The sequence below is a fragment of the Myotis lucifugus genome, unplaced genomic scaffold (genome assembly GCF_000147115.1).
Source record: "Myotis lucifugus unplaced genomic scaffold, Myoluc2.0 scaffold_555, whole genome shotgun sequence".
NCBI lineage: Eukaryota > Metazoa > Chordata > Mammalia > Chiroptera > Vespertilionidae > Myotis > Myotis lucifugus.
The window spans coordinates 491,472-513,181 of NW_005871603.1; the positions used below are offsets into that span (position 1 = coordinate 491,472).

The window sequence follows — 21,710 nt, forward strand, 5'->3', positions numbered from 1 at the left end:
TTTGGGGCCTCTGCGGGGACAGACACTGGGCAGTGTGGACAGACAGGGCAGGTGATGCCCGGTCCTAGAGGGGTCATGGCCTCCTCTGCACCACCTGCCCCCAAGTGGCCTGATTGCTGTTTGAGTCTATGCACAGGAATTCTGATGAGCTGATTAGACACCTAAGAGCTCACAGGCGGGGTTGGTCCTGAGGACAACCTGCTCTTCCCTTCAGATCCCCATAATAAGGCTGCGACATCCTCACGTGTCTACTGTGTCCAGACCCCGGAGGGCACGTTGCACGCGAGCTCTCAATCCCCAGGCCTCCCTCCCCCCACTTCGTGGATGGGAAAGGGGGCATGCAGGTCGTGTGGGAGCAGCTCTGCCCCTCCGCCCAGTGTGTCCAGAGCAGGTGGCCCCTGCAAGGCACATCCTGCTGGGCCCCAGCAGGGCCGCCCTCCAGCCTGAGGACTCTGAGTTGGGCGGCGGGGCCTTTGTGTGCTGCCTCCGTGTGTCAGAGAGGAGGTGTCCCGTCTGTGCCGTGGCCAGGCCACGGGCAGGTCCTGGGGGACCCGGCCCGGGAGGAGTGTTGTCTCCCAGCAGTGATGATAGTTTTCTGCCAAAAGCTTCCCAGGAAGAGGAAGGACTCACATCAGGGGAGAACCGGTTCATGATGAGGATCTGGTCCCGGGGGTGCGCCCTGTTTGACGCCGAGTCCCAGGGGTGTGAGCTCCAGGTCGCGGAGGTGCCATCCCGCTCCTGTGCCCAGACGCTCTCTACCTCATGCTTTCCCTGCGCAGGAGTGGGGAGCCCAGAGAGTGAGGCCAGGTGGCGTGGGAAGCACCTGTGAGCTGGTTGTCTCCCATCAAACAGAAAACCAGAGTTCCCTCCGAGAGACTTGCTCTGCTCACTGGCTGGGCTGCTCTGGGAAGCAGGAGGGACCTCGAGGGGTCACACAGGGGTGGGGGCATGTCTAGGGCCCTTTTGGGGTGCCAAGAGGGGAAACAGTCCTGCCCGCAGCACAGACCTTACTCAGGCTCTTATGCTCTCCCCTCCAGCTGCCATGACACACGCCCCAGTCACCTCACACGTTTACATGTGTCATGGAGACAAGAAATCCCGCTGGAGCCTGGCACCTCAGCCAGTGCACAGGTGGCTGTGGCGTCTCCTGACCAGGAAATGTGTGTGGAGAACGAACCCCGTGCACTCTCACCTCTGCCCTCAGGTGTGAGACACGTCCTATGACTGGCTGATTCACCCGAGTGTCCTTCATCCCTTCCAGGTGTGAGTCTGTCTGCTCCCACTTTGCAGCCTCCGCCTGTTTATTCAGGGCCTTTGTGGCTCCCACATGCGTCTCCCACACACCTGCCATGGGCTTGGAAATCTGAATGCCGGCGGGTGGACCTGTCCTCATTTTAGGTGTGCTGGTGACTGGTGTCACAGCCCACACCTCTCTGGTCGAGGCCAGTCCTCACAGGGGTCCCCTGCAGGTGACTCATTGCTCAGGGAGGCAGGTACACGCTAGGTACCAAACCAGTCCTTTGAAGACCTTGCATTAGGCGTCTCCTTGACAACCAGTCTGCTTCTCTCAGTGTCATGCCCCTGGAGATCACAGGAGGCCCTTTGAGGGTATGGAGGCGTTTCCAGACATGTGGACGCTGTGGCAGGAGACACGAGGGTGCTGGGGCAGGAGAGGTGAAATTCTAGACGGACCACGTGGGGGATGCTTGCCAAGCGTGCAGGGCCGATGGGTGTCAGAGCTGTGGGCCCGACTGCCTCCAGCAGAATCCAAGCCCCCTTCAGGGAGCAGCAGAGAGCAGACGCAGGAATTTTCATTTCCTGTTTTTATTGTTGGTTACTGATGGCCTTTCTTTGAAACGCTGCTGCTGCCTGTTGTGGAAAGCTAGTTGTCATGGAAACAGAGTGCCACAGGGAATAGGCACACAAGGCCTTTCTTTGTCACGTCCAGCTGATGCCGCAGCCTCTGCAGAGGCTGGAGTTTCTGTGAGGAATTAAACATTAACTGGGGGCGCGTCGCAGAGGAAAGTGCTGGGAGCCAGGCCGAGGGGAGCAGGGTCCCCTCCGTGGAAGCCCCCAGTGTGTCCTGTAACCCCAATGCAGTGCAGGTGTCCCAGTCAGAAGTGATGTTCCTCCACGAGTCTTGCGTGTCTTGCAGTGGATCCCAGGAAGGGGCTGTAGATGGCTGTGCAGACGTGACCCACATTTCTCGGCTTCTGTCCTCGGGACGCACAGCCACATTCATTGTTTCCTTTTTCTGCCTCAGAAAATGAGTTCCGGGGTGAGCTGCTGAGCCAGAGGTGGACACACGGAGACAAGGCCAGCAACTGCAGGACCTCGAGGCTTCTGGACGGACACAGCAAGGTGAGGCACTCAGAGGGCCACCTGCCCTGCCCCAGGCAGGCCCACCCCCGGCCTGGAGCAGCACAGGTGACGTTTGTCTGGTCATCAGTCTAGATTAGGTGGGTGGGGCCAGGGGCACTTTAAACAAAGGGAGAAGAGTGGCTGAATAGAGCAAATCCACAGGTGACAGTAGCCTCACTTGGGCCAGGTCCCTGTTCTGAGGCCATTGCATCGGCTCCCTGATGTCCTCAGCCCCTGCTGCATTGTCCTCTCTGCGCCCGGGGCAGGCTGAGAGTCCCTCGGGACTCGTGAGGTGTGCTTCCTCCTTTATGTCGATCTCCCCAGGTGGAGGCAGATGGGTCACGCTGGCCTAAGACTCACTGGTGGCGGTGGCTGAGGTGCCCTCTGTGGGACTGCTCCCTAACCCAGGACATCCCGTGTGCTGGCAGCCACGCCATGCCTCTAATTCTAGAACTTCCCATGATGTTCTCCGGGTAAGGCAGGTCCCCAGGGTCAGGTGACCCTCAGAGATGAAAGTGCAGGCAACAGCAGGCTTGGTGGGCTTCCCTTCCCAGATCTCAGATTCTGTTCTCATTTTCTTGACACGAAGACACTCTCTGACAAGGCTCCAAACCATGACCCAAGGTTTGGCCACCAAGATGTGACCGCCCAGAGTGTAGGCAGCCAGGGCTACAAAGTTTTGGGTGACAACCTCCTCTGAGGGTGCTGGCAGTTCACTCTCAAAGCCCAACATCTTTCTTTCCAACCTGGTGACTGGACTGGGCACTTTCAGGGTCTGTCCTAGCACCTCCATCCACACTTTCCTTCCTGTTTGGTGACTGGTGCCATCTGGAGCCTGAGGCCAAAAGAAAAGGCAGTAACACCAGCCCTGCCTTTATTAAATTTTTGGCATTTTTTTAAATCATGGATTTCCTGCATTAATTTCAATGTGTTAAAATACTTCATTAAACTATTGTTTTATCTTGATCACTGAGTTTTTGTTTCCCCCTTAAATGCATCACCCCATCCCAGCCCTGAGCTGCTAAACAGAGATCACGTGACCAGAAAGTGACAGGCAGCCTCAGAGCTATTGCGGGTCCAGGCGTCCACAATAAACAGGTATCAAAAGACAGTGAGTCATTCACTTTTTTTTTTTTTGGTCAGAATGCACACAATATTTATTGATTAAGTTCGCTGTCTTATATGGGCATGGCTCACGGCCCATATAAGACAATTACAACAATAACATCAAAGATCATTCATCACAGAACACCATAACAGATATATCAATAGTGAAAAAGTTTGAAACATCCTGAGACCTGCCAAAATGTGACACAGAGACATGCAGCGAGCAAACACTGCAGGGAAAATGGCACCGAAAGACTTTCCCTGCAGGATTGCCACAGGCCTCCACGTGCAGGAACACAGGGCATGTGAAGCAGCATAGAAGGAGGCCGCCTGGACTTGATCTGAGGCCAAGGGGCTGGGGACGCACCCTGCGGGTGTTGGCGCTGTGAGGATGGCAGGGAAGTGCTGCCACTGTGGCTCTGGCCTGAGGAGCTCAGGGTGTGGGACCGGCCATGCACTAGTCTGTGGGCCACACTTGGTTCTCTGGCAGCATTAGCTGTTACAAGAGAGACTTGTCTCTACCTCGGCAGGTAGGGCCTGAACTGCTGTTCTGATCCGAACACTGTGGGCTGAGGAGGCCGCAGCACAGACGTGCTGGCCTTGGGACAGCAGAGAGCCACGTGGCAAAGCAGGACTGGCCTCAGTCAGGAGGTGGGTGAGGTGAGGAACAGCTCAGTGCCTGGAGGGCAGCGGAGCAGAGGACCCGGTTCTTCTGTGGGAGGTGTTCACCTTCTGACCCTGGATTCAGCACCAGTCATGCGGACAGCTCCCAGGTGGGCTGGGAAGGGGCCCTTAGAAAAGATTAGGTGGTGTGAGTTTAGGGGAAGTGCTGGCTGGTGTGTGTGTGTGTGTGTGTGTGTGTGCTATTTTATTTTATTTATTATTATTTTAAAAAGATTTTTATTGATTTCAGAGAGGAATGGCGAGAGAGAGATAGAAAAATCAACGATGAGAGAGAATCATTGATCAGCTGCCTCCTGTATGCCCCCTACTGGGGATTTTGCCCACAACCCAGGCATGTGCCCATGACTGGAATTGAACCCGGGACCCTTCAGTCCACAGGCTGACCTTCTATCCACTGAGCCAAACCAGCTAGAGCTGTGTGTGTGTTTAAACCTAAGGAGAAAAGGAGCAGGCATTGATTGTAGGTCCTTGTACCTCTTCTTGACCTTGAAGAATGAAACACTGCTATTCAGTGGATGACTAGAGCTATGCTATGGAGAAGGTGGATTGCATGACATCCAGCCAGGCTTTCTCCCTGCCCCTGCCTGGGGCTCCTGACAAGGGAGGGAGGTACCTGATTTCTACCTCTGGGCAGGTACAAATTCCATTTATGGTGGAATTTTAAAGAGAGAGATCAGACATGGCTGCTTCATCAGGGTGTCATTATGTAGCTTTACATTTTAACTTGGGGCTGGAGTGAGCTATGACCCCATGCTTAGAGGTGTCAGGAGAACCCTTCCCAAAACATGTGTTCAATAATACTCCATGGCTGTCCTTTTTGCAAGCAAAACAGAGGTGGTGTCTGCAGCTGCCAGGAGGTCAGACAATGGGTGGAGTCAGAAGATGTCAGACATGCAGTGGGACTCCCCAAGGGAGACAGAGCTGTCCCTGCAGGGAGCCAGGAGAGCTGTGACGCCAGCCGTCAAGGGTACAGGCGTGTGGGTGAGGGGTTTAGCCTCAGAGATCAGAGGATGGGGAGCTGGGTGTGTGTCAAGGGCTTTGGAGGTGCAGGACCTGCCTGTCTGTGAAGCAGAGGCTGCTCTGGGGCCACCTGTCCACACAGGTGCATGCTCAGAGAAGAGGGAAGCCTGGAGGTGTGCAGGCAGGGGAGCTCTGAAGGGTTCCAGGGGAGAGGAGCAAGGAGCGTACCTGAAGGCTGCCCTTGGTCCTGGGGTGGAGCTGCTGCCGGGTGGGTGTGGAGCCAGCCACAGTGCTTGCTCCCGCAGGCGCGGCCCTCAGCTGAGCCCAGAACCAGCCCAGACCCCCACCCCCCCCCTGGAGAAAGGGGACACTGGGCAGATCCTTTGGAGCCCATAGGGCAGGTGATGGCCAGTTCCCGGCCACATCCTGTTATGTACCTCTGCCCTCCTCACTCCATGTCACCCCATCTTTCAGGCGGGGCTGCCTGTGGTCTCCTGGGATCAGTGGGTGCTCCCCTCTCTTCCTCTAGGTCTGTTCCAGAGACACTAGAATGCATATGACCTTGTGGCTTCAAAAATTGCCCTAAGCTTTGCAGCTGTTGAAGCGAATTCCGAATAAAATGAAGCATCACCTCCTCCTGCTGCATCCCAGGGCCAGTGAGCATCCCTGAGGCCCCTGGGACCTGCCCAGCCCGAGGCCCAGGTGTGTGCTCAGCCGCCTTCCCCAGTTGTCTGTCCATCTGTCCATCCGTCCATCCTTCCATAATATGTTCGGAGCAGAGCGAGGCCACGGCACCTTGCTCTGCAGGACAGTGACCTCGAAACAGGAATGAAGGAGCTTATCTCAGATGGAATTGAGGGCTGTGAGGGCGGAGTGGGAGGGAGCAGGCCTGACTGTTGAGAGGAGCTGACACCTAAGGGTGCTCCTTGCTCCCCAGTTCTGAGCACCTCCCACCCTGAGGCAGCCTACATGTCCTCAGGTTTTCACTGACCCACTGAACCTCCCTCCCCACCAAGGTCCCAAGTCTGAGCAGCCCCTGAGCAATCTCTCACCTGACTCTAGAGTGAGGGACTCTCGGGCTGGCAGGCACGTGGTCTGAGGCTCCTCGGGGCTGGGCCTCAGCTGTCTATGCAGAAGGGCAGGGAGGCTCCTCAGCTGTGAAGGCCTGGGAAGAACAGAGGAGTGAAAGGGAGGGATAGAGGTGATAGACGGGGTAGGGCTGGGGGCTCGAGGGGGGGAGGGCATCTCCAGAGACCACCCTAGAGTCCCTGAACTTGGGGGACAGACCTGGCCTCTGGGATAAAAGTGAAGACGCACAAAGCCTGTGGGCCGTGTGGGCTGGACCCTCCTGGACACAGAGTGCCCTTCCCTGACTGCTCTGTCGCTGGCTGGGCCTGAGCTCCTGGCTCACCTCCGCGGCCCCAGAGTCCAGATGAGGTTTGGAGGCTGCTGACCACCTGGGCTTGTTTGGTTCCCAGCTTGTAAATGTTCAATCCAGGGAACCCAGTTTGGGCAATGGCAATATGCAGACGGGTCGGACGAGGGCTGGTCTCCGTGGCCCCTGGCTGTGAGAGCCGCGTGGACAGCAGGGAGAGCCTCATGCTGATGTGGGTCCTGAGGTGACGCAGGACAGGACCACCCACTCTGGTTCGCAGATGTGGCCACGCTGGTGCGTCTGCATCTGTAAATTACCCCCCCCACCCAGTTTTCCTTTTGAAGGCAGAACTAGTGAAATATTAATGAGAGCTTAGAGCCGTTTAAGGAGCACGGGAAGTGTGAGAGGCTCCTGTGGCAGAACAAGCTGGAGTTACAGAAACACAGGAGGGTTCTGGGCCGCCTGCCCCCGGGAGAGCGGGTGCTGGAGGCTCGGCTGTGCCAAGGGGCCTTCCCCCTCAAGGGGAGAGGCTGTGCAGTTACCTGGGGGCCACGCCAAAACAGAAACTTGATGGATTTGTGCTTGGAACAAGAGGAGGGTTTTTAAACAATAAATGAATGAAAAATGGGGACGTGTCTCCTTGCCTTTGCGGGGTGGGGGCTGCTGGGTGCGCCGGCTCCACCTGGGACGGGAGAGGTGCCCTCAGCCGGAGGCGCTCCACTTTCTCCAGGAGCCCTGGAGCTCGCTGGGGTCATCACAGCCTTGCCCGGTGCTCCCGAGGTAGCCAGAGCCACCGGTTCCAAACAGCTCAGAAAGCGGTCTTGGCTGCCAGGTCCCCAGTTCACTCTCACGTTAAAGAGCCAACCCACCTTTTCTCCTGTAATTCAGTTTTTCCCTTTTAAAATCAAAGCCGCATGCCCCAAGGAGAACTTCTCACTGACCGACCCTCCGATACAGAGGCCACAGCTGTTAGCTCGACAAAGGGCTTGCCATTGGAGGCGGCACCCGCAACCCACCCCTGCCACCTTCTCTGTTCTCTGCTCTTTGAATAATTTATCTGCAGATAACCAAATTACCAAGGCACACTTTAACCTAGCAGGGTGCTTGCCAACTTCCTTGGGAAACATCACCAAAAATGAGCGGTAGATTGCATTTCAGCTGCAAGCAGGCGCCCGGCAGCCAGGCGTCAGCGTCGAGGTGCGTCCTGCCTGGCGTGCTGCGGCCCACAGGTGCGTTAGAAGGCTCGTAGGGTAATGAAGCCCCCTGGACACCTGCTCCTCTTTTCACTTCCCGTGTGAGCCACTGGTCCGCGGGGAGCCTCGTCTCCAACATGGAAGGTGCAGCCCGGCTCCTGCTGCTGGACAGCTGCACTCAGAGCATGGCCCGCGCCCGTCCCTGCACAAGTCACCCCAGGCATCGTCATATGTTGGTGCCGCTTTCGGGAGTTTCCCTCTGCAAAATTCATCTCACTACTTGGGGGGATCCCTCCACCTGTCTTCCCAGGGGCGACCCCAGATTCCGCTCCCCCTGCACTGGCTTCCTCTCTCCCGACACATCTCCCCCACTGTCCGCTGTCCCTCCGGCAGCCTCCGTGGTGGCCTGAGGCAGGTGGGGGCTGCTTCCTCCTTTTCCTGACCGTGGTGAGTGGTGCGGCCCGCTCTCCCAGGGCCTCCTGGGGTGGGTAACCGGCAGAGGCCGCTCTTTCTTGGAGACACAGAGCATGTCGGGGCTCCTGCTCAGCGCCCACCTCCTACCTCGTTATCACCTGCTGCCCAGATGTGTCATGAGCGACACAGGCCAAGGATTCGTCTGATGACCTGTAATTCCCGGGGCTCTCCCCCGACTCCTTGGAGGACAGTGTGGGCGTGTCCCCCTCCGAAGTGGATCGGGGCGGGGACTGTGGGGGCATCACTAATGGGCTCCGGTGGCGTCTAGACCAGTGGTTGCCAACCGGTGGTCTGCGGACCACTGGTGGTCCGTGAGGTCTGGGAGGTTGGTGACCGCTGGTCTGGACTGTGCCTTGTCCCCTCGCAGGTGCCACTCAGCCTCTCCTGGGAGAAGCGGCATCGGGTAGGGGCCGGTGGGTCTGGCGAGCTGACCCGTTGGCCTTTATTCATGCCCCAGCCTGGCTCTCACGGACACGGCCTCCGCCTCTGGGCATGCCACAGCCTGGTGGCCGTGGGCAGGTGGCAGGTGGCTGCTCACGCAGATGTGCTGAGACCAGGAGACACGCAAGGTTTCTCAGTTACTACAGAACAAAAGTCTCATTCACAATCTCATTCATATCAATCATTGTTGAAATGATAGTTTTGGGTAGATTGGGCTAAGTTTAGTATTAGCATTAGTTTTAGCTGTTTCCTTTCACATTGTCGGCGCGGCTATTAGAACGTGCACAGGGATGTGTCTCTAGTCCCCAGGGTGGGGCATGCCGAGCAGCCTGGTGCCCCTAGGAACACACGCAGGGGCGACCTGCCCCACGTTAGGGACGGTCCCTGAGCTCAGGCCACCTGTCCTTGGACTGTTCCTGGGACAGCACACAGTGAAGCTCACAGCTGTCCCACCTCTGGACGCTTCCTGGATAGTCCATCCGGGTCCCGGCAACCTTTTTCTGACTGGACGACCCTCACGTTAGCTCCAGCAGGAAGCTGGGCACCGGGGCCCAGTGGGGTGGAGTCTGCGCTGGTGAACTGTCCTGGTACCTGAGCCCCTGTGCCTGTGAGAGGGGGGAGCAGGCCCCACCCTCCTCGGTCGGGATGGGACAGGCGCAGGGGACAGGAGGACCCGGAAATGGGGGGCCTGCTGCTCCAGGTCCCAGGTCTTCCTGCCTTGGGAGCCATTCCTTGGATTCGGTGTCGCAAGCCCGCCTTCACCAGCAAAGCTGGGCTGGAAAGCACGCAGGCAGGCCCGGCAGCCCTGTCTTCCCTGAACGTGACAGCTGCTTCTACTTGCAGATGAGCTTAGAGAACGAGGAGATGCGCGCTCGCACCAGATCCAAGGCCCTGCGAGGTGAGTGCCGCCTCCCCGTCCATCCTGGTGCCACAGCTGGCTCTGTCCGAGTCCCAGGCCGAGGCTGTGGACGCCACCTCCCGCGGGGTCCCTCAGGAGAGCGGCCCACAGCGAGGCCGGCCTGCCTGCTCCTCCCTGGCTGGGGCCTGAGTCTGAGGCCTCTGGCGGCCTCAGGGCGCTGTGGGCGCTGCGGGGCTCTCCCAGACAGAGCGCCGGGCGAGGTGCCAGGCAGACGCAGCTCCGCAGGGTGTTCTCTGTGCAGTTAGAGAAGAGGTGCCTCACTGGCTCTGAGGGCCCAGGAGCCCGTGTTGGGTGGGGGCACTTGTCCCTCCAAAGACACCAGCCCTCCCCAGGTTGCACCTAATGTGCACTGGCAGGTCAGGAGGAGGTGGCACGGGGCGGCTGCCATGTCTCCACTGTGCTCGTTTAATGCTGACTCTGCGTGCTTCCTGTCTCTCACCAGCACCCCTGGAGCCCACAGGTGCCGAGCTCAGGTAAGAGGACTCCCCGCTGGTGCCGAGCGTGTCGCGCCTATGACCCTGCACGTCCTAATGTCCCCCACGGGCTCCTGGGATTGACCAACTGCACCTCTGGCCCTGTTCCCTGACGAGGCCCCTCTCTCCTTGGCATGTGTCAGCTGTCGCCCCCCCTCCCCCGTCCTGGCCCCATCACCCAGCCGCCTCATGGCAGGGGCACAGCCTGTGCGCATTGGCCACCACCGGCAGGGCTGTCACAGGGTCCCTTGCAGTCGTGAGGGCTCTCTTGGTCACAAAGGCTCTGTGTCAGACGGTCTGAGGCCCATTTGGCTGGAGATGGAACAGGCTTCCGGGGCCCGAGGCTTCCACTGACTGGGAAACGCAGGCGCAGGCGGTGTGTTGGGGTCTCCTGTGGCAGAGTCTGCGACTGCGGATTCCAGGCCACACTGCTAGGGGCCGAGCCCTGAGGAGGAGGGAGGACAGCCCACCACAGTGAGTGCTGGTCCGAGCTGGAGGCCAGGCCCCTCCTGGAGGCTAAGGCTGAGGTGCTCTCACCTGCTGGCTTCTGTCCTGGGTGTGGCCAAAGCCTTTAGGGTGGGGATGGCAGAAGAAAACCACCCCAGTGCCTACGTGCCTGCCTACCAGCACCCCTCCCCCTCCACCCGCCCCAGCACCCCTCCCCCTCCACCCGCCCCAGCACCCTTCCCCCTCCACCCGCCCCAGCACCCCTCCCCCTCCACCCGCCCCAACACCCCTCCCCCTCCACCCGCCCCAGCACCCTTCCCCCTCCACCCGCCCCAGCACCCCTCCCCCTCCACCCGCCCCAGCACCCTTCCCCCTCCGCCTGCAGACGGGTTCTTCCTGGGTCTAGGGCCATGGACTTAGAAAGAGCCACCAGGGGGGGGTGTGTAGGAGACCGGCTTCTCTGAGGAGGGTAGTGCTGACGCGTCCTGGCTCAGAGTACAAGGGAAGGAGGGAGTTGCTGCTTTGCCGAAGCGTCCCCAATATGCCATGTGGGCATTGGGTGCCCCATTTAATTTCCAAAAATTCCCTGTGAGGCAGCCTGCACGAGGCTCATCCTTGGAGGGTGGGGGGCTCTGCACACAGCTTTGGTGCTGGGACAGCACCGTGCCCAACCTGCGGGCGCTGGCGGGTGTGCCACCCTCGAGATGGCATGTGGAGGGGCCGGGGCGACCAGCACACCTGATGGAAGTCTCTGTGAGCTTCCAGACTCCCGGCTGGAGACAGAGAACATGCCCTTCCTGAGGCTGCTGGCCTTTCCGCAGAATGCTGGCTCCACCTCGCTGCCCGCCATGCCCTCTCACTAGACGGAGGAAAACTGGGGCCAGCACCACTTTATTCTTCTCTAGGTAGTTGTTGAGCAGCTGGCTGCTGCCAACCAGGAGAATGGGAGGACCCCAAAGTGTCCCAGAGTCCCCCGAGCTCTGGGCTCCAACTTGGTTTCAGAAGGGAAGGGGCATGGGCGGGAGGCGGAGGCTCAGAGCCCGGGCGTGGGCGGCTCCGCGCTGGCTGCTCTGGACCGTCTGGCTGTCAGGGATCCGCACGGAAGCTGTGCCTGCTGGTGTCCTAGTGAGTGGGAACCGGAGGGTGAGAGGGTTAAAGTTTTCCAGCCTGAAGAGCAGAACCACATACTCTGCAGCTCAAAGCACAGTCCTGGGTCAAGGGTGAGAGGGAGAGGGTGGGCGGCAGGCAGACCAGGCGCCCTGAGAGAGGCTGCGGGACCTCGGAGGCCCTGGGCACAGGTGCAGAAGCTTCCGAGAGGGGCCCACTTCCTTGCCTGGCCGTGTGACACTCACCTGGGGACATCTGGCTTCCGCCTTGGTAATGGCATTTAATTTTGCCAATAGATGAAGTTATGGAGAAGTTAGAAAGGCAAACACAAAGGGTTGGATATTCTCTTGAAGAGAAAATGACTCTCAAATAGATTTGCTTTGAAGCATCTAAGAGGAGAGCCGGCCAGGTGAGTGAGGCTCTGTGAGCGCTGGGCTCTCCCGCTTCGTTAGTCAGACAGGCCCCCGTGGACTTGGTCACAGAGACCGTCTAGTTTCCTGCAGAGAAGCAGGGTAGACTGGGCGCCCAGCGTTCTAGTAACAGTGTCTCCAGCTGTTCTTCAGGTTCCTGAGAACCGACATTAGCCAAGCGGAGCGGACTGTGCCATGAGCTGCACGCGGGAATGTGACATACGGCCACAAACAGCTCTGTGCACGTCGCCCACAGTGGGCACTTTCGTGCCACGGGATGACGGGTAGCAAGCCAGGACTCCTCCCTGTCCAAGCAGATGGGTGCACGTCCTGGTGGGACGCCCACTGTTGGTGCTGACACAGAAAACTCAGTGCTGTGGTGTGCGCGAGGAGCACCGTGAGGTTAGGGAATCTCAGGCGGAATTGCCTGCAGGACTCACTCTGTGGGTGAGGAATGTGGGCCCCATTGCCCAGAGCTCCGTGCCGCCTGCACCCCAGCTGTCCCTTCACCAGCTCCAGCACAGCCCTGGCGTCTGGGCGGTGGCACAGAGGTTGTGAGGAGATGAGCTGCCGGGAGGCTGGGACAGCGGCCCCAGCACCTGCTGCCTCTGGGGCCGGATTTAAGTGTTGGGTGAAAACGTGCGGCCGGTGGTCTTTCCCTTCACACCGCGAGAGGTGACAGACACTTCCCTGGGGCTTTAGTCCAGGCCCATCTGCTGCCACACACACTGCGTGTTTAGACCTGGGAGTGGTCTCCAGGTCCGCTCAGTGCTGCCCACCCAGGCCCTCCGCGAGCCCGCATCCCAGCGCCTCCCGCGTGGTCCTCGCCAGCGCTGCACACAGGCCAGCTGGAGGCCAGGCCCCTTCTGAATCGGTGGGCGGAGGTGTGTCTCGGGGCAGGTGACGTGTTGGGGCAGCGCCAGTGCCCCGCAGGCCTCCCCGGCAGCTGCCACCTAATTGCCTGATTAACTCAATGATTAATCGACTAATTGGGACCTCAGCTTCCATCCCCGGAACAAGGAGCTTTTGTGGAAAGTCTCAAAGCCGGTTCTGGAGAGCGAAGCCAGCCTGGGCTGCCGCTCTGTGCCTGCAAAGGAGACCCACAGTGACAGTGGCATGTCTCCCCGCCCCCGACCCCTCCCCCACTCCTTCCGTCTGCTTTCTAAATCAATGAAAATCAGCACTGAGAGCGGCCACGAGGCCCCCACATGGGCTGCAGGCAGTGCTCCCACCAGCTGCTCCCCAAGGCAGCCGTGCGGGTGGGGCTTTGCCTCCACCCTCTGTCCTGTTTCTCCCTGACCTGTCACAGGTGTGGCCCTCTGGCCAGTCGGGCCCCACAGCTGTCTGCACTCAGGCCAGTGACCAATCAGGTTAGAAATCATTGTGGGTGTCTGGATGGAGGTCAAGGGTGGTGCCCCTTTCCTGGTCCCAGGAGCCTGCAGATGTCGGGCCCGAATGTTCTTTCCTTCTTGGCTCTGGGGAAGTCCGATCCAAGGTGGAGCTCAGGCCCTGCGGTGTTGCTCCTGTTAAAAATGAGGTCTTCTCCCCTTGGGCAGGGCAACTTTGGGTGACCCCCTTCTAGGGGGAGCTCGGGCCCCTCCTTTAGGTGACCTCTCCATCTTGCTGGGTGTCAGTTTGCTGCTCTGTAAAATGGGGTGATCACAGCTCTTTAAAACCCTGGTCTGATGTGTCCGACAGCCAGAGGACGCTCACTCCACACCCCACCCAGGCCCTACCCAGGGCCCTGGGGAGCCAGCTCCTGGGAGGTGGGTTGGGTGGCATGGTCCCCGTTCATGACCAGAAGTTTCTGGAGCTTCCCACGGTTTGGTTCTGTGGGGAGACAGATGATGGTGAAGGGTGAGGAACTCCTGGGGTCTCGTCTCCATCCACGTTCGTTCACCAGCCCTGAGGGGAGCTGGGAGAGGCCCCCCCCACCACCCCCTCCAAGGTCTCGTGGCAGCTCCTGGGTCACCGATCCTCCTGGCTTCATCACACCAGGTGTGGCCGCCACACCTTCGTGTTTGCACGGTCCTTCCTGCAGGCACTGGCTCAGCGCCGGGCGAGGCTGCAGGCCACGGCCTCAGCGCTGCTGGGCCCCCGTGGTGGCCAGAGAATCCCAGCATCTGTGTGTTGCCCTGGGCCAGCCTCGGAGCCTGCCCAGCCCCGGGGAAGCTTGGCTCATCTGTGGAGAGGGAGCGCCTTCCCGGAGCTGCGCACTGGGAGCCTTGCCTCCACACGGACACCCTCCTGACAGTTACTTACGTGGGGGAGTGATTTCACTTGTTTTTTGCCACTGCAAGCGGCTGTTCTGAGACCAACAGCTTGGAGACAGTCTTCTGGCCCCGGGTGAGGTCTGGGGTGGGCCCCTTCCCCAGTGACCGCTCTGCTTGCCTCCCCAGCTGCCCCACGCCGGGATGCTCGGGCTCGGGGCACATCCGTGGCAAGTACTCCAGGCACCGGAGGTAAGGAGGCCTGTGGGCCTCACCTCGGTTCCTGGGAAGGAGGGTGGGCTGCTGGGATGCTGTAGCCCATCCACCGCTCTGGGCCTTTTGTGGATCTAGAACCTTCCACGTCTGCCCAAGGCTGCTGAGCCGGTGTCCTCCCACGCCACCTGTCACGGAGGGGCTGTCCCAGCTGAGGCAGAGCGCTGGCTCTCCCAGTTGGGCTGCTGGGAGGCCGCAGGACTCTGTGTAGGAGAGCTCAGGGCAGACCCGGGGCACACTGGGTGACTCAAGTCATCCTGGGGGGTCCATGCAACCCCGCCAACGAGTCTGGGGCTTCTAGCAGAGGGATGGCGATGTGATGCCAAGAGGAACAGGGTGAAGGGCAGGGGAGGCAGGGAGTCAGGGTGGGTGGCCTCAGCCTGGCCCCCTTCCTCCAGTTTACAGAGCTGCCCTCTGGCCAAGAAGAGGAAGCTGGAGGGCCCCGAGGCCCAGCACCTGGTGTCCAAGCGGAAGTCACCCCCTCTGAAGCTGGCTCTGGACGAGGGCTACGGCGTGGACAGCGAGGGCAGCGAGGACGCCGAGGTGAAGGATGCCTCTGTTTCAGAGGAGTCGGAAGGAGCTCTGGAGGAGGCCGAGGCCGAGCTGGCAGGACAGGAGGGGGCTCGGCACCCCCCGCCCGCTGAAGGTGCCTTGTTGTTCTTTCTGTCCTGAATCAAGGCGCCCAGTGTGTCCCAGAGAGCCACCACCTGGGCCGGGAGTGCCCTGCCAAGAAAGCCCTTCCTGAGAACAAGGGCGCCCTGTCCGCAGGCGGCGGGCTTCCTGCGAGGCCGCGGCTGCGCTGTGTGAACGCTGTGTGACTGGGTGTGTGTCTGTGCACGTGAGAGACTGACACATGGACACAGCTGCGTGGCCCTTGGGAAGTGAAGCCTGGGGCTGTTTGGCGCTTGGTGAGATGGAGGAGGATTGAGGGGGACCCTGTGGGGCACCCTGCCCTTGGCAAATGCTGGTGTGACGGGCCAAGGTCCACACCCCGTTGCACCCCCGAGCTCCTCGGTCCGAGGCGGGTTTGGGTAACTTGTTGCCAGTCCTGCAGGTCCCCACACCTGCCTCCTGTAGCGCTGGCGGTGCCCGAGGGTGTTCCGTCCCTTGGAGCACGGACTGCAGGGCCAGCGCGGGGAGCACCCCACATTTTAGTCATCGCCCTGAAAACATTTAAATTTGGGTCCTTTGCAAAGTATAAATTTGTTTACTACTTTTCAATTTTGAAACAATTTTAAAAAATCGAATGTATTCTTTGAGCTCCACTTTGTGAAGTGATGTGAGAAAGTACCACAGCTCCACTTTGTGAAGTGATGTGAGAAAGTACCACAATGGAGTGACCCTATCTGCCCCTAAAAAGTCCACTGTGACCTCCAGATCTAGGCAGTGGCAGTGATGCAAATGACCCCACTGATGCCCACTTCTGGACGGGGACAGAAGCCTGGACATCCGCCCTCCTCGGGGGCCCTCCATGTGGCTTTTCTGATCTTGTGCAGGAAGGAGCCCCATCCAGTCTCAGTTCAGTTCCAACCCCGCCGGCACCCCCATAGGCTCCTCCAAAGGCAGCTACAGCAGCTTCCAGGAAGCCATCGCCACTTCCCTCCTAGACCTGGGCCACGTCGCTGAGGAGCCCCTGGTCAGGGAGGGCTCCGGCCAGCAGGCCAAGCCGGGCCCTGGTGTCCTGCACCTGGTGCAGGAGGAGGCGGAAGGAGGGGCCGCCAGCGACAGAGGGGAGAAGGAGGTCTTTATCCAGCCGGCGGACACCGAGGAGGTCATTGAGGTCACCAGTGAGTACACTCAGGGGCCCGGCCCTCAGTTCCTGGAGGGCATGGCCAGCGAGGCGCTCCACCAGCAAACAGTCTCTGGGGACCACGAGGAGAAAGAGGAGGAGGAAGCTGAAGAGGAGGAGGAAGAGGAAGAGGAGGAAGAAGAAGAGGAGGAGGAGGAGGAGACCGAGGATGAGGAAGACGAAGAGGACGAGGAGGAGATCACTCCTGATGTGACCTGCCGGGAGGGCGCCCCTCGTTCCCCCCCAGAACAGGCCCCTGAACCCCACAGCCGCAAGCCCGAGTACTCTGTCCTGGTGGAGCTGCGGTCTGATGACGGCAAGGATGAGGACTCGAGCTCCCAGAAGTCCGAGGTCACGGATGAGTCCGAGATGCACGACATGATGACACGGGGGAACCTGGGCCTCCTGGAGCAGGCCATCGCCCTGAAAGCTGAGCAGGTGCGGGCTGCGTGCGAGCCCGGGGAGCTGGGCCTGGGTGAGCCGGTGAAGGTGGCCAGGCCCCTGGATGCCACGCGGAAGACCTACTGCAGCAAAGGTAGGGCTGGCGCAGGCCCCACACGCCCATCCCTGCCCCTCCCCTGGGGACACCAGGTGTGCAGGTGCCACCAGCAGAGACCTGGCCTGAGTCTGAGGACAGGGCTCGCGCTGCACACACAGGGCCACCAGAGAGCAGCACTGAGCCGAGGCACCAGCTGAGCAGAGGCGAGGGAGGGACAGTCACCCAACTCAGTGGCTCAGCCACAGCCTGGGGAGCCACCGGGTTGGGAGGGACTTGCGTGAGTTGTAGGTCATGAGGCCGCCTCGCTTGTGGAGACACAGGGCCATGTTTTCTGGGGACACTCGCTCTTGTGGGACCGGCGCAGGGTCAGATATTCAGGGGCACAGCGGAGGGGACACAGATGGGGACGTTATTTCAACCCGAGGAGAGCTATCAGGGGAGACCCTTTGGGGGTGGCAGACTGAGGGACAGCAGTTTGGGGCTCCAAGTCAGGCCAGCACAGGCTCCTGCACAGGCCTTGAGGGGACATGGACATGAGGATGCTGGAGTGAAGGTGACAGGGACTCGGGGGTGGTGTGGGGTGTCAGTCTGAAGGCGGACTTGGGGCCCACAGTTCAGTGGGACCCTGTTGGGGCGGGGATACAGACCAGTGACAGCCCAGGCCCAGGGGTTCAGGGACTCACTCCTGTGGGATGGACGTTAGGGACCCAGATGCAGTGCCCTGCTTTCAGGGCTAAAGTTGAGGGCAGGGACCCAGGGGACAGATGCTGGTGGCTGGGCTGGGAGCACCAGGCTGTGCCAGGCAGGCCCATAAGGCTGGTGCCAGGCTTTGCGAGGCCTCCCTGTGAGCGAGGCTGTGGCCTCTTGGTTCTCCCAGGGGGGCGGCTCTGCCCAGGAGCTTCTCCAGGGCAAAGGCCAGGCTCTGGAGATCACCAGTGCCCTGACAGGTGTCCCCTTTGGGCCCCCACATGCACGAGTGACCTCTCTGGCCTTGCAGAGAGCGATGAGGCCGGTCACTGAGGCTTGAGCTTAAATCTCCGCCCCAGCATTAAGTAGGCATGTGATTTGGGTAAGTTTCTTAACTTCTTTGTCCTCTTCATTTTGTCACAAACAGATGATCAGTCCTGGTAGGGACCTTCGCCCTGACCGCCTCCTTTCTCTGCAGAGGCTGACCCTGAGGGTGGGGCTCCAGCAGGTGTGCCCTCACTCTGAACCAGTGGCAGAGGGACCGGGCGTGGCTGCGTAGCTGCTCTCGGGGTGCTCGGTCAGTCTCGGGCTTCTCCGGGCTCTGGGCAGCCCACATGTGCGGACCGGTCCTCTGGAGTCAGCTTGCTGTGCAGCCCTGGTCCCTCTGGGGCTCTCGGGCAGGCTGGCCACTCTCCTCTCTGGATGCCCAGAGAGAAGGATCAGCTGTCCTCACCACCCAGCATGCAACTTCCTGGGCACCTTCTGACTAATGTGTTGTGTGTTTAGATTCCTCAAGAGCAGAGAAACGTGAGATCAAGTGCCCAACCCCCGGCTGTGATGGCACCGGGCACGTGACAGGGCTGTACCCGCACCACCGCAGCCTGTCAGGGTGCCCCCACAAGGACAGGATCCCTCCAGAGAGTGAGTAGCTCCGCAGAGCTCAGGACACAGCTGGTGTTTGGAAGGTGTCCAAATGGCCACTTGGGCCCTGTTCCTTGGATTGGCACTGTCCAGATGCCCACATGTGAGCCCTATGAGGCTGGGGACATGGAGTGTGCCCAGTCATGCACCTTGAGAAGGCAGCTTGGGTCAGGGCCCCCTGAAGATGGGCACGGGAGGCAGAGCTGAGGGAGATGAGGCCACCCCTGGGCAGGGGCTGGGTTTGCTCGGGGCAAGCCTGTCCTGGCCCCAGGCTGGAGGCAGTAACTGAACCGGAGGTTGACTGGAGCCAGGGGTTGTTAAGCTGAGTTCGTTTCTGCCCCAGGGAGGCAGGGGGCGGCCGGGGGGTGGGGGACATGCCCTGACTGGGCTGAGGCTGCTCAAGGTGCGGTGTGCCTCTCAGGCTGTGCTCACCCTTCTCTTGCAGTCTTGGCCATGCACGAGAACGTGCTCAAGTGCCCCACCCCCGGCTGCACAGGCCAGGGCCACGTGAACAGCAACCGGAACACGCACAGGAGGTACTTGCGAAGCTGGGCGTGGTGAGGGCGGTCGTGGGTGCGCAGGGCCTGCCGTGGCCCCTCAGGGCAGCCACAAGGTGAGGGCAGACCTTGGTGTCACTGGTTTAGAATTTCCTTAAACAAACCACCTGAACAGCGGCTGCTTTGGTGCTCGAGCCCAGAGCAGAAGAAAAAGCCAACTCTGGAGGAGTGACAGCTTCCCAGGCCCCGCAGGCTCTTGCCGTGTCCCCGGCCCAGCAGGCGGCCCAGAGGGGAGGCTCAGCTGTCCCCTTGTCCTTCTCTAGTTTGTCTGGGTGTCCCATTGCTGCTGCAGAAAAGTTAGCCAAATCTCACGAGAAGCAACAGCCGCAGACAGGAGATCCTTCCAAGACTGACTCCAGCTCAGAGCGGATCCTCAGGCGAGTGCAAGCACCACAGCACTGGAGGGGCTGCCTGTGGGCAGCGCGTGCCTGTGGGTGTGGGTGTGGGCGTGTGCTGGTGCCTCAAGTAGCCGCGGGCCTCCCAGCACGAAGCTGGAGGGCAGTTTCAGGGCGCACAGGAGTCTCTGGCCTGCTGCAGGGGGGAGGGGGGTGCCCAGGCTCCTTCGTCCTGAGTGGTTGGCAGTCTCCTCCCGGTGGTCTTCCTGCCCGGCTCCTGTGTTCTCTGGGCTGGTCTTCAATGCTGCCTCTTGTGTATTTAAACATCCGAACTCTTCCAAGAGCTTCAGTAACAAAGAACGGCACCCTGCGGTGGCTTTCCCACGCCTGTCCCTTCAAGGGCCATCTCCGCCGTCCCTGCCCGTGAAGAGCTGCGTCGGGCCAGTCTTGAGGGTTCTCCTCGAAGGCTCTCGGACACCTGCTGCAGAGCTTCCTCCCTGGGCCCTTACCATCCCCGCTGGGGGATGCTCTGGGGCGGCCCACGGCCAAGGGCTCCCGTGCACTGTTGCTGAGCTGTTTGAAACCTGCTCTCCTAAGGTCGCAGGCCCTGCCTCCTCTGGCTAATGCTGTCTGCAAGGGGTCAGGCCATTCTTCCTCACACTGACCAGGCCCCAGGCAGCTGTTAGTGGTGGGACATGGGGGAGGGTGTCCCAGGGGTCTGTCCACTGGCTCTGAGGGGCCCCTGTGCAGGCTGGGGGATGAGTAGCACTGGGCTCCTGGGTCCTGTCCTCATGGTTCTGCATCTGTCCTGCACCCCAGACCCATGTGCTTCGTGAAGCAGCTCGAGGTCCCTCCATATGGAAGCTACCGGCCCAGTGTGGCCCCTTCCACGCCCAGGGCCAACCTGGCGAAGGAGCTGGAGAAGTTCTCCAAGGTCACCTTTGACTACGCAAGTTTTGATGCTCAGGTTTTTGGCAAACGCATGCTTGCCCCAAAGATTCAGACCAGCGAAACCTCACCTAAAGCCTTTAAATGTAAGTTGGGGAGCATGGCTCCTGGGAGGTGTAGAGTGAGGAACAGTGGAGGGACCCTGGCCAGGAGGGTGTCTGCCCGGGGGCTGACGGGACGGACCCAGGGCTTAGCTGTCCCAGGGTCCACCCTCCTTGTTCACCATCAGGCTCACTATTCGTGAAACAAAACCAGGCCCTTTGTGGGGTGTGTGTCCAAAGGCTTGAGAATGATGTCGCTGCTGTGGTCACCCTGCCAGGTCCCCCTCTCCTGGCCACCTACTTCCAGCCTGTTTATTCCCAGAGTGAGGCAGGGCGTGTGCGGGTGTGTGCGCATGTGAGTGCGTGTATGTGTGCGCACATGTGTGGGTGCATTGGTGCGCGTGCATGTGTTTGTGTGTGTCCGGGGTGGGTCAGACATCTGCTGTGTTGAGCCTGGTACCTGACAGGAGCCATTTCCCTTCCTGCTGGGGGCAGCTCAGTGGATGCAAGGTGTTCTTTGTGATAGTAAGCAACAAAGTTTCTGGGTATTTGTACTAATAGACATGACCCTCCGGGAACACCCTTCCTGCCCTGTGGTCACTTATCACACTGCCTGCCAGCCCCTGAGCCCTGGAAATGCGTGCGAAAGGGAAAGCGCCCCCACTGTCCCTGGTGGAACTGGCATCTGCTGGCGGGAATCGGCTGAGCCAGCAGTGACGGGTTTCCTGCCCGTTGATCATAAAGACGCCGATCGAGACGACCGTGCTGGAGCATGGCGCCTCGCCCACTCGCGAGGACAGGGCAGCCGGCCTTCCCGCCGGCACCCTGACCCGAGCGCCCACGCGCCCCGCAAGTCGGAAGTTGTGATCACTCAGAAATCTCAGACCTGAGAGCACAATGACGAGGAAAGATACCATTTTATGCTTTATGTTTGTTTGAACATCAATGTGACTTTACTAAAGCAGGGGCTATTATGGGGCACCAAAATCAGCCTTTTGAGATGATTGACACAATTGTCCTACTTGGGTGGTATTCCAACAGTCATCCTGTTTGCAGAATTCTTTAGTCTTTTGATAACCATTCACCAATGGGCAACTTGTTTTTGTTTAAAATATCAGGGATGCTGGAATGTCTTTGGAGGGTTTTACTCTTTCTGCACACATTTTGGTCAGGCCAGACATAGCCTCCTCAGTCCCAAATAGGAGGACGAGTGGGAGCTGGGTGTGGGCACATGTGAGCAGCCTGAACGGCCCTGCCCCCCACCCCTTCCCTGCAGCTCTGCCCTGTGCACCCCACCCTACCGTCCCGTGTGCCTCTGCGTGCCACCTGCTGTTCAAGCTGCACATCAGCGTGGTGTTGTTCGCTCTTTGCAGCCAAACCTTTCCCAAAGGCCTCCTCCCCCAGCACAACTCCTGCTCTCCCTTCCTCTCCTGCGGTTCCACTACGCCCATGACGCCAAGCGCGTGCACATAGTCGCCAATGTCCACCTGAAACTCACC

The 21,710-nt window shown here is 60.0% G+C and overlaps 1 protein-coding gene across 1 annotated transcript in view; it reads left to right on the forward strand.

Moving 5' to 3' along the window:
• Positions 1-9,438: 9,438 nt before the first annotated feature.
• The window catches only part of MYT1 (myelin transcription factor 1), a 28,493-nt gene continuing 16,221 nt past the window's right edge, over positions 9,439-21,710 (forward strand). The window contains 10 exon segments of the mRNA XM_023745552.1: positions 9,439-9,493; positions 9,957-9,987; positions 14,351-14,413; positions 14,833-15,080; positions 15,931-16,758; positions 18,196-18,330; positions 18,776-18,866; positions 19,151-19,264; positions 20,042-20,256; positions 21,585-21,646. Of these exon segments, the coding sequence (XP_023601320.1) occupies positions 9,439-9,493; positions 9,957-9,987; positions 14,351-14,413; positions 14,833-15,080; positions 15,931-16,758; positions 18,196-18,330; positions 18,776-18,866; positions 19,151-19,264; positions 20,042-20,256; positions 21,585-21,646 (1,842 nt within the window).